General features: G+C 42.1%; 1 protein-coding gene across 1 annotated transcript; it reads left to right on the top strand.

Annotated features, from left to right (window-relative positions):
- Nucleotides 1-774: 774 nt before the first annotated feature.
- Nucleotides 775-9,719, top strand: LOC140577216 (calcium-independent phospholipase A2-gamma-like). The gene is made up of 9 exons (XM_072697080.1): nucleotides 775-2,031; nucleotides 4,436-4,585; nucleotides 4,714-4,871; nucleotides 5,254-5,348; nucleotides 6,784-6,955; nucleotides 8,209-8,266; nucleotides 8,355-8,549; nucleotides 9,184-9,379; nucleotides 9,457-9,719. The coding sequence occupies exons 1-9, from the start codon at nucleotides 775-777 to the stop codon at nucleotides 9,717-9,719; spliced, it is 2,544 nt and encodes an 847-aa protein (XP_072553181.1).
- Nucleotides 9,720-12,816: the final 3,097 nt, after the last annotated feature.

Genomic DNA, 12,816 nt, shown 5'->3' on the forward strand with positions numbered 1-12,816 from the left:
CTCACAGACAGCCAACCAGCCAACATTCCTAATGAACAACAAAGATGAGAGGAGGGGTCCTGTATCTGCTACATGACTTAAAATACACTATGTGCTCTAATAACTATGGTTACTCTGACACTTTCTGAACTCTGGTGCCCTGATTCAGAGCTAGTTTGTACATGGTTGCTACTGTTAATTCACTGGATAAAGTAGGAATCCCCCTCCTCTGATCTACTCAAGGCAAATTGTGTCATTAGGGCCAGAGGGGCCAAAATTTTTATTACAAACTTTTCTATTACCAAAGAATAGCCCCACTAGCGTTACTGAGTAATAGGCCTTAGTGTGTAATAAGCTTTTCTGGGGTTTAATATCTAACCTGGCCCATAAACAATGATTCTAGGGCTGAAATAGGCAGGATTGTAGCTTTATGTATTAAAAGGTTTATTAATTTGTTGTTGTTTTTTCACAGTTTTAACAAAAGAGATGCATGAAAACAGTGTTTAGGAAAGTAGAAGGTAGGCCTTAAGTTGCCCAGGAGGGGGCAGCACAGTGCTAGCTATTTCCACATAGGTCATGAGTTCTACATACAAAGGACACTTTCCTCCTGTTACGTTAACTGCTGTAATATGAAATGGATAGGGTTTTACATTGGGCTCTGTTTAGAATGGTAACTGTGATAACTGATCTAAACAATATCCACTGTTTTGCATTTTAGGCTTCCAGTGGCTCAGGTTCATCCAATTTGGGGCATTTGTGTGGTCATTGTGGTTTTCCATGAGGAGACCGTTTTCCATGAGGCCTCACAGATCATATTTGAGCTGCCATCCTTTTCCCTGTCGTTTTGCGGAACGAATTTCCCTTAAAAGGCCAAGCCAGAGGCCTCTGAGCTTCACCACTATTGGTTCAAAACATGGTGCTAATCTGTCATGTGCTCAGGCTTCTCAGAATTATTCCACCTCCGGCAGGGACACATTTAAAGCAGAAGCTCCAATCGGAGTTGACCAGAACAGTGAGGCTGCGTTTCAAATGCAGTTATTGCCGATGAGACTTGGGGACTCTTTCAAGCACCTGTCCAGACACATCAATGTATACTTTAAAGAGAAGGAGACGGCTAGGTCTGGTGGTTCTGGTCAGGCTAGCTTAGCATCTGCAGTACTAGAGCCTGTCACTAGAGTACAGAAAAGAGCACTGAGAGATAGATCTTACATGGTAAAAGGCCCTAGAGAGGGAAGCTTCATGAACAAGCCCGAGGAACCATCACTGATCTCTGCATATCCTAGTTTGGAGCTGTTCCATATCAGCTCATTTGCAACAAGGTTTGGGGAGTCCTATAGCTACGTAGCCAGTCACATAAACTCTGTGTTCTCCAGGAATCCAGCAAAACAAGCCTGTGTGGAATTGCAAGCAACTGCAGATATAGTTACAAAAAGCAGAACAAGAAAGAGGAGAGTTAGCAACCAGCAAAGCACCGCAAGCAGGCAAAATATCCCTTCAGATACTAGCTCAGCTCGTCTAAACGCAAGCCCAGGAGCAAGAGATGTAAACAGCATAGATCTTGCCTGTTCCAGGGAAGAGGGGTATCTTCACTTTGCTCGTCGTATCAACCAATACTTTAGGGCAAAAACAGCAGAGACCTTGGAGGAATCGCAAAATGATCCGAGCACATGCTCTGCAAAACATGAGCAAGGTTGTGCAGCATCGCAGGGCAGGCCTACCCTAGAAAGCACACAGAACCCCATACCCCTCAGGCCTAAATCCCTCTTCCACATAAGCAATCTCACTACGCACTTTGGGGAAAACTACGCCTATATGGCCACTCATATCAACCGCTACTTCAAAGGTTCTTCAGAAATGGAAGAGGAAATGGAGAGAGATCCATATAGAGGACAGTATGAGTACACAGTCACTCCAGCGAGAGAACATGGGTCTTTTTTCCAGGGCTTTTTAAACCCCTCAGCCATCACCAGCATTGTGGGCAGCTACCTGGGAATGGCCGCCAGTAGTCCTACTACTCCTTATACTGCTCCAGAGGCCATGCTGGACAAAGCGGTGAGTCCTCCTCCTAACTGTTTGCTCTGATGAACTAATAGTGAGGTTTTTCTTTTGTCAGCCATGGTATGTTTGGTATATGAACTTTGCACTGGAGCTACGAGGCTGATGTAGTGGATCACTGGTCTTGATTGGGCTTCAAAAACAGCATTGTGTGAGAATTGGTATTCCTTGCTCCTGGGCTCCCCCTACAGTCAGAAATTTTAAGTCACGCTTTAAAGGTGCTGGACTGATTCTGGAGAACGACTGTTGATATTGGAACTCAACAGCAAAACAAACACATCCCTTCCTTCAGTGCTCCTTCAGAATCTCCGCCCCCCGCCCCCTTTCCAAATTCATGCACATGCTTAGCCAAGGTAACAACACTGGGCTTGTGGAAAAGCAAAGCACAGGAAACAAACACAGCATGCAAAACACAACGGCTAGAGGCCTCGTCAAACATCACTGCTTTGGTGTTAGCACGCCGGCTATCAGCCTCATCAGGCTAACATTAACTGGTCTAGCGTTTCAAATTTTGCTAATCATCCCGCTGTGCTAGCAAACATCATTTTAGATCTTTATGGCCTTGAAATCCTTCTCGAAGATTGTATAATCAAATGATAAACGTTAGAGAGCGCAAACATATATGGCAATTAATTAGCTTTAGCTAGGTTAGCGTTAGCAATACTGACCACAGACCATCAGCAAAAATAGCCAGTTACCCACCTATCGAGCAGCATCTCATCTCATCTCAACCACATCCCTTTTCATGCCTTTCAATGTTCAGAGGTCTCTCGACCACATTACCAGTGTTTACACATGCTCTCATCTGATCTATGAACTTTCGTTTGTTCGTCAGATGTTTTCCTCTTTGGCTGTTTCTCACACATCTCTCCTTGACATGCGTGTAGTTCAACACATAGCTAGCAAGTGCCAGATACACACATGCATGAACAGCCTCTGGGTTGTTGTTGTTGTTTGTTTTTTTTGCCATATTGAGTTTGTTGACTTACTATGGGGGATTCTCAGTACAAGGTACGTCAAGTTGGGACGGGTGTACTTGTTAGTGCTGACTTGGCCAGTACTGCACGCAAGTACAAACTCCCGAAGACGGGAGGATGCTGTGCGGTAATTTTGCAATTGGAACAGCTGCATGGTGTATGATGCATTTTGGGATATTTGGCTGTGCCAAGTCCACACAAGTCACATCGTGATGCATCCTTGATAACACGGGCGGCACTTGGCTAGATGAGAGCTGTTGAATAGAACAGTACCTGGGCTGCCAACCAGCAGAGGTGGCAAGTAACAAAGTATGAGTAAGCAATTGACTAATTTAAAAGTATTCACATTCATTACTCAGGTAGAAGTGTAGGTACTAGGGTTCAAAAAGACTTCTATAGAAGTTGAAGTATCAACTTAAGCTTTTTACTCAGGTAAAAGTGTAAAAGTACTGGTTTCAAAACTACTTCAAGTATAAAAGTAAAAGTAATGTAAGGAAAACAAATGCCAGAAGCTTAGCCACAGGTGCCATATAGTTATATTAAAATATTAATGTTGAAAAATGCACTAGGCTGCCTATTTCATATGTGCTGCATGTGATGCAAGGAGCATCTATGTGCACTACTGAGCATTAACGTGTTTTCCGCATTAGCGGAAAACATGATGAGTAGTTGCCTATAAGTATTGTAATGATGCAAAAAGTCAAACTTCAGAGGCATGTGATCAATAAGCTTTATTGAAAATGTAAATGTGGAGTTTAGTCAGGACATTTCACCAGAAGTTCTCTTCAGTCTCTGCCATGGACATCTTCATACTAGGCTACATACGTCTACTGTGTCCTTGCTGGAGTGTGACTTGACGTGCAGGTGCGATGGATCATTTACAAACCATTAGGGTGTCAGAATGGTATATGTTTATACGTCTTATCCAACCACAATCAAGTTCACACTTTCCGGATGGCGCAATTTATCTGGATAGGGTTTTTTTTATTGATGACAAGCCGGAATGAAAACAAACTGAAATGAAATAGGAGTAACAAGGCTATTTTTAAAATGTAAGGAGTAGAAAGTACAGGTTGTGTGAAAATGTAAGGAGTGGAAGTCGGCTGAAAAATAGTTACTCCAGTAAAGTATAGATAACCAACATGTTTACTTAAGTAAAGTATCAAAGTATTTGTACTTCATTACTTGACACCTCTGCGAGTTTGAGGCAAGTGTGTGCTGGCGAAGACATGCAGTATGCCCAGGGCTAAGCTAGCTACACTCACAGCTTCAGTGCAAAACTAAAGCCGCATACTAAACCAAGCATGTCTTAGCTGACTGCTTTTGATGAAAGAGGGAAATTGTGTACTCTTGCTTACTTTATTAAATTGTGTAGGTGCATACAGTATTAACAGTCTGTGACTGATGGTGGAACTGCCCTGTAGGCAGTGAGCAGGAGGCTGTCAGAGGAGAAGACTCAAGTTCTACTCAGCAGATTAAAGAGAGCCAAAACACGCTCATCCCTCAGCGTCTGTGTAGAGGAACTGAATGCTCACCTCATTCTACACCCAGCATGCAAAGCTGCTGTGTGGCAGGTACAGATCTATACTCATTTCCTTGAACTCTTGAACGGCTCCACTTCATTTCACTCTGCAGTGGTTCTGCAGTAGATCTTCACTGATTCCTTATAGATCATACTTAATTAAGTGTGAACTGCCCTCAGGACAAAATGATGCTGCAGATACTAAAGCATCGGCAGCTTTTTCCGATGGATGAGAAACTCCAGGGAGGCATCCGAGAAACTCTGGCCCTGATTGGATATGTGGATCCGCTCAAAAGCCGGGGGATACGAGTGCTGTCCATCGATGGGGGTGGAACCAGGTATAGAAACTGTGAGAATTGTGAGGCCGTTTTTAATTTGTTGGGCTGTGTAACTTTGAAGAAACACTGTCAAATTGGGCTGAAAGCTTGAATGTATGTGAAAGAGAAGGACAGTAATGTCAATGCATCTGACAGTGGAGATTCAACACCACTGATTTACAATTGATTATAACCATAGTCATAAGCTTCTATAAAGTATATCCTCATTTTTTTTCTTGGAATATTACCGAATCTAAATGTAGAAAAATATTTAAATTATTATTGATTTATTGATTATTTTGTACATTTTCCTTTTTTTTTGTCTTTTTTTACTTTAAATTATGCCAAAAGAATCAAATAATCTGTCAAATATTAATAAATGTATGTCATTCTTCTGTTACAGAGGTGTAGTTCCACTGCAAGTGCTGAAACAGCTGGAGGCGCAGACAGGAAAGCATGTCTATGAGCTCTTCGATTACATTTGTGGGGTCAGCACAGGTGACCGACTGAATATTTAACCAAAGTTCACACATGGGCTTACTGATCATCCATAATTATAACAACACAAATAATACAACACACTATCACCAAGAACATCACTTTGGGCTCACCCTAGTAGGACAGCATATCTGGATAATGATCCCAAAATAGATATATAATATACACTTTATATACATTTATATATATTTTTTTCTTCCAAAATAAAGAGTAATTAGAGTAACTGTCTCTACTGCACATTGCTGTGAGGATTTTTTAGTTTAAGTGAGGTCGGGATGCTGGATGATCACCACCCCAACTCATTCCAAACGTTTTGGATGAGAACAGAGTTTATGTTTATCTGCTCCAGAGAGTCCTATTCTATTAGCAATGTCAGCAGAGGGGGCAACGTAAAGTAGCTGATTGCATTTATTAGGAATAGGACATATTAGTGTACACATTTGGACATGTTAGCATAATAAGGGAAACCGTACGTGCCTTATTCACTCTGCCCTGCCCTTGGCCTCAAATACAAAGGCATTTTTTTAGTGTTGGCCAGCAGAAATCATTATATTATTATATAAGAGCACAGCTTAAATACAAGCGAGTGAGTGAGTGAGTGGAATGCTGCCTGAATCGAGGAATGTATTTGTGCCATCTAGTGGGTAGAGTGGGTGATGTGCTTGTATTTTTCCTATTAGTGTTAAGATGATTATCTTAAGATAATTAATTTCAGATTTTTCAGAAAATGCCCACTATGTCGTTTTTGTGGACTTTGATCACATTTTGGAGTTTCTGAAAAGATGTTGTGACTATATGCTGAAGATGATAATGTGTCAGGAAGTGTAACCAGTAGCTAACGTTAGGCTACGTAGGCTATAGTCAAAGCGAGGCCTCGTTCAAACAGTTCATATTCGTTATGAACACAATGTGCACAAGATGCGCACTTACAAAAGTGCTTCAATATTCACTCAGGAAATATCCATTGCTAGTTTGTATAGACTAGGACCCAAAAAGATACCTCTAAGCTTAGATACTACTAAATACAGAGGTCAGTATGGAGTCCACAATACTCAACATACACTACACCAAGTACTCTTGGAAGAGGTGGATCTTCAGTCTGCTGTTTGGACACTCAGGGGAAGTTCGTTCCACCTCTTCGGTGCCAGGACAGAAAAAAAGTCTGGATGCTTATCTTCTGTGGATCTGCTAGCTGATCCTGATAGCCTGAAAATACTCTATGATCCCCAGGCTCTTGAATTTGCCCTTTGAGGTTTAGTCCTGTGTAAACTGCTCATCTAAATCATCACACACTTGCCCCAACTTGCCCCAAGTAAACTCAGATATAAATGTAAAGAGGATAAGTTAACATTACCTTTATCTCTATAATCATATCATTTCCAATTGCCATGTGAGGTTTCAGTCTCTGCTTCCCCCCCTCCCCTGACTCCACCAGGAGCCGTTTTGGCATTCACCCTGGCTTTGGCTCGTATTTCTGTAGAAGAGTGTGAAGACATGTACCGACGCTTTGGCTCAGATGTTTTCAGACAGAACCTGCTGGTTGGCACGATGAAAATGGGCTGGACTCACTCCTACTACAACACAGAGACCTGGGAGACAATCCTGAAGTAGGTAAAATATTATCTGGACATAATGTTCCATACAGCATTTGCCATGTAAAAAAATATACTTTAATTAAAAATCAAACACAATTACACAATTTTCCTATTTATCCAATTATAGTCCATCAGCCAAGACATGCTTGGTATCTTACTAGTGTCTTTAGTTTCGCACTGAAGCTACAAGACTAATTCAGCCTAGCAAACAAGTCATGGAAGCTTATAGTAATCTGTTAGCAACTGTTCTGCTTAGCCTTCGACTATGCCAAGTATGATCATTTGAAAATACAGAAGAATTGTCTTGGTAATAGCAGTTACAGCATTGAAGCCATGCTGTTGTCCTATTGAACAGACAACTGTGTATGCAGTGTATATATAGTTCCAGCAACCAAATAAGCATGTCTGTTGGAGCCTACTTAACCATCCAAAGTGATTTAAGCCACATGTGTGATAATTCTGACCTAGAGTTTGCTTAATGTTAACAAGTGGCTATAAGGTTCTTACTTCCCATACAGAAAATGTATGTAAACTGTTTGAGAGCTGCATGGTAAATACATTATTTATATGGCAACATACTCTTAAATATATGCATGTTTTCTAAGAAATGTATCTGGACATATGTTAAAGTGTAGACTTCAGATTTTAAGAGTTTAGGATATAGTTTAGGCCATAACATCAATACCATTTGTTTCTACACTCATTGCCCATTGTATCAGCTCCACTTATCATAAAGGAGTACTTAGTTCACATCATTCTGTAATACCAGGCTGTAGTCCATCTGTTTCTCTGCATACTCTGTCAGCCTCCTTTTTTCCCTGTTCTCCAATGGCAAGGACCCCACAGAAACACCACAGAGCAGGTAGTATTTGGGTGGTGGATCATTCTCAGCACTGCAGTGACACTGACATGGTGGTGGCAACTGTGTAATTGTGGGTTGTGCTGGTGTAAGTGGATCAGACACAGCAGTGCTGCTGGAGTGTTTAAACACTGTGTCCACTCACTGTCCACTCATTAGACGCTGCTTCCTAGTTGATTCACCTTGTTGATGTATATGGGAAGCTCATCTGCTGCTGCACAGTCTGTGTTGGTCATCCGCTAGTCCTTCATCAGTGGTCACAGGACGCTGCCCACAGGACGCTGTTGGTAACACACCACCACCATGTCAGTGTCACTGCAGTGCTGAGAATGACCCACCACCCAAATACTACTTGTTTTTGGGGGGTCATGTGGGGTCCTAACCATTGACTTCTGAATTGACACAGGGAGAAGATGGGTGACCGGCTCCTTATTAAAACAGCCAGAGATGAACTTAGCCCGAAGGTAACTCTGTTCTCTAGTGTTCTGTAGTTAACTTCACCACTGGGTTTCTATGTCAGTGCCCACAGCTGTAAACTCTCCATTTCTATAGGTATCTGCAGTCAGTGCAGTGGTGAACTGGGGGACCAGTCCCAAACCCTTCATCTTTAGAAACTATAACCACTCTCCAAGCCACCTCAGCCGCTACGCAGGAGGGTCCAGTTATCAACTTTGGCAGGCAGTGCGAGCTTCCTCTGCTGCTCCGGGATACTTCCAGGAGTTCCCTCTGCACAACGACATACATCAGGTCAGACTGGTCTAATACATACAGCTCTGAAAAAAATATTAAGAGAGCACTTAATTTTTCTCTCAAATTTGCATCTCTAAATGTATGGCAGACATTTTACTCCAGGTGCTTCATCAAACAAAGCTGAGTTACATAAGTTTGCAGACCATGAATGACATAAATTCACCCCAAAACAATGTGAAAGACTAGTGGAGAGTCTGCCAAGACATGAAAGCTGTGATTTTTTGAATGTTCAGATATTATTAAAATATTATTCAAATATTATATGATATAAAATATAGTTAAAATATTAGTGATGTGTTGTTTAAATTTGAATAATAAATTATTTGCATTATAATTATAGTAATTTTTTTATTATTATTTATGCAGTTATTTTTAAGCAGTTGTCACCTCTGCAAATAAATGCTCGAAATATCAATATATATATATTTGGAATTTAGGGGAAATGTTGTCCCTATAAATAGTAAAACCAGATGATAATGTGGGGTGGTTTCTTAATATTTCCCAGAGCTGTATTTTGGGTGTCATGCAACATGACCCATAGGTCGAGCAGGTAAAGATTAAACAGCACAAGAACTAGCATACTGTGCAATGCTGGTTGATGTGTGTTCTCAAGTAAAGTTGGATTTTCCAGGATGGAGGCCTCATTCTGAACAATCCCTGCGCCCTCGCTGTTCATGAGAGCCGCTTGCTGTGGCCCAACCAGCCCTTCCAGTGTGTGCTGTCTTTGGGAACAGGTCGATATGACAATGCCAGAAGGGGGCCTGCCACGTCCACCAGCCTAAGAGCCAAAATCAGCAACCTGATCAGCAGTGCCACAGACACAGAGGGTCAGTCTGCAAAGCACTAATGTGACCGTCTGGTTAAACAGTTTATTATCCCACTAATCAAATTCTTTGCATTTCAGGTGTTCACACTCTTCTAGATGACCTGCTGGAGCCAAACGTGTATTTCCGCTTTAACCCGATGCTGAGTGCCGAGGTTTCGCTGGATGAGAGCAGGCCTGGTGCTCTGCAGCAGCTTCAGGAGGACACTCAGCACTACCTGGAGCGGAACCATCTCAAACTGGAACAGCTGGGCAAGGTGCTGGGGGAAGAACGCACAAAACTGGGGAAAACCTGGGACTGGATCAGTGAGAAAAGCTGGGAGCTGCAGCAGCGTTGGGGATGACCATGCCAGAACTTAGGCTGGGTTTACATCTTGGCAAAATCCTTTATATATGATGGGAATAAAAACATTACAACCCTCAACTGGTGCTTGCAATATAGAGCAGCAGTGATGTGACAACCCTACTAATCAAACCTGAATGTATAAAGTAGGTTCTTAGTGTGTGCTCAGTGCACTGAAGGCATGCAGGCCTTGTGTCTGTGTGGTTAAATATGGCTGTTAATGATCACAAACCCATGTATTTGCTCCTGTATTTATTCTTTATACATTTCTATTTCTTTATTGGTAGAATAAACTCAGAAGTTGTTTCTGAAGTCCTGATCCAAGGTGCTGGTTATGTTGTGAGTTGTGAGTAAATCCTGTGAAGTAAGCTTGGAGGGGAGTGGGACATCCCTGTTGAGGCCTGTCCAGAGGTGTCATGGGCTTAATTCAGCAAACACTGACAAAGGAAGGTGCCTACCTGATGACCCCTGTGAAAAGCTTGCTAGTTAGTGGGTGATTAGTGTATGGGTGCTGGGAAGGTTATGTCTGACCTTAACTGGTAGGTGTAGGATCTTGTCAGTCCCGGTGGAAGTGTTGCTTGGATCATAAATGGCCGCAGCAACCTCAGCCGTGCTCTGGAGGGAGGTGCCTACCTGATAATGCTTGAGATGTTAGTGGGTAATTAGAGTATGGTGCAAGGGGATTGTCATCAGGGTGTATGTTATCTTTTTTGTACGTCTGGGAGTTATCTATGTTATCTTTTTTGTACATTTGGACAACTGGGAGTTTGTGGACATTTGCTCGAGGTAACCCTGCACTAGCACGAGTGGAATGGCCTAATTAGGTGGCAGGGGCAGGACTACCCTTTTAAAAGAGGTGACTTTGTTCACAGGGGAGGCTAGTTTTGGGGGAGAGAGTCTAAGCTAAGGGAAAAAACGAGTGGTGTCCATGCGGCTTTGCAGCCGGAGACACTCTGGTTGAAGAATAGGCCAGAACATCACTGATAGGACGGCAAGGGCAGCCCGACGGCCTGCTAGGTCCATTTAACTGCGTTGCAGTCCATTTCATTTATGTTTTTATCAGTTTTCCTTTCGTTTCTCGTGTTCGTGTGGTACAATAAAAATCCAGGTGCGCAGGTCAACCTTTGAAATCAGCCTCATCTTTTCGAGGGGAACCCAGTCCTCAAAGAAAGCACGGTACCGTGAATTGTAGCTCCACACCACTCAACATTCCCAGAGAGTTATAAACATTCTTTTACTAAAATAGTAATCTATTTTGCATATGGGAAAGACCTTGAATCCTCATGTATGGCTTTTTTGTTGCATAATTTGAAGGATGCACTTATCCTTTGCACTGCGCTAAAATATCATGATGAACAGACCAACAGAATTACTTAAACTGAACTCATTTGAATATATGAGGGTTTTTTTTCCAACATGGATATGTTTATTATTTAAATGAATGTAAAGTATCTTAGTTTTTCAGAGTTAATAATTATTCATTCAGTTTTAGACATTTACATGAAATAAAAATAAATATTTTACTTTGAAGACATTTTTGTTTGTTTGTTTTCTAGAAAACAAAAACATTTGACTGCACCAATCAGCCATAACTTCAACACCACCTCCTTGTTTCTACACTCACTGTCCCCTATATCAGCTCCAATAACCATATAGCACTGTAGTATAATTACTATAATTACAGACTGTAGTCTATCCGTTTCTCTGCATACTGTGTTGGAAGTCTTTTAATCTTCAGTGGTCAGGACCGCCACAGGTTACAGGTATTATTTGGGTGGTGGGTCATTCTACTGTAGTGACTCTGACATGGTGGTGGTGTGTTAGTGGTGTGTGTTGGGCAGGTATCAGTGGATCAGACACAGCAGTGCTGCTTGAGTTTTTAACTGGATTGAGAACAGTCCACTGATCATAAAAATCCAGCCAACAGTGTCCTGTGGGCAGCGTCCTGTGGGCAGTGTCCTGTGACCAGTGTCCTGTGACCACTAATGAAGGACTAGCGGATGACCAGCACAAACTGTGTAACAACAAATAAGCTTCTGTCTCTCACTTTACATCTACAAGGTGGACCAACTAGGTAGGAGTGTCTAATAGAGTGGACAGTGAGTGGACACACTGTTTAAACACTCCAGCAGCACTGCTGTGTCTGATCCACTCAAACCAGCATGACACACACTACTAACACACTCGCCACCACCGTGTCACTGCAGTGCTGAGAATGACCCACCACCCAAATACTACCTGCTCTGTGGTGGTCCTTTGGGGTCCTGACTATTGAGGAACAGGGTGAAAGGAGGTTAACAAAGTATGCAGAGATACAGATGGACTACAGTCTGGAATTCAAGAACTAAAAAATGCTCAAAATGCTCCTTTATGGAAAGTTCTGACTAAATGTGTTGACTACGGCCAAAACAGAAGGCCTAGACCTAACAATCAAGATTGTCACAACAAGTTGCGTTAAATAAGCTCATTGCAAATGTATTGGATGGAGCCACAATCCCTCCAACCAAAGCAGCTCCACAGACCAGTGCAGCGAAGCTTTATACAACTAGACATTAGGAGATAAATTCACAAATTAGAAGTGGTGTCTAAATATTTTAATATTTAAATACATACATAGTGATTCTGATAATAATTGATAGTACATGTACAAGCGGGTAGTAAAACTGTATTTGCAGTGCAGTATATACATGCACTATATGGACAAACATTACCATGTTATTGTTTCCTACAAAATTAAGAGTACTAAAGAAGAGTTGATTCTGCTTTTGTCTGTTTCTTCTGTCCAAGACTTTGTGGATTTTGGAGCATTGCTGTGAGGGTTTGACTGCATTCAGCAACACGAGTGTTAGTGAGGTCATCCCCAACTCTCCAGCTCATTCCAAAAGCCATCACCACCACTGCTCCACAGCTCAGTTCTGGGAGGCTTTATACCCCTCTAGCCCATGCCTGGCGCCAATAGGTTAATGTTTATCTGCTCCAGAGAGTCCTAGTCTATTGGCAATACATCTCTACAGGGACTAGACAAGCTGTGTATGTGCATTTGCACATATGATAGCAATGGGTGCAACAAAAGTAGCTGTATGCATTCATTAGAAGGG

The sequence above is a fragment of the Salminus brasiliensis genome, chromosome 14 (genome assembly GCF_030463535.1).
Source record: "Salminus brasiliensis chromosome 14, fSalBra1.hap2, whole genome shotgun sequence".
NCBI classification, from domain to species: domain Eukaryota; kingdom Metazoa; phylum Chordata; class Actinopteri; order Characiformes; family Bryconidae; genus Salminus; species Salminus brasiliensis.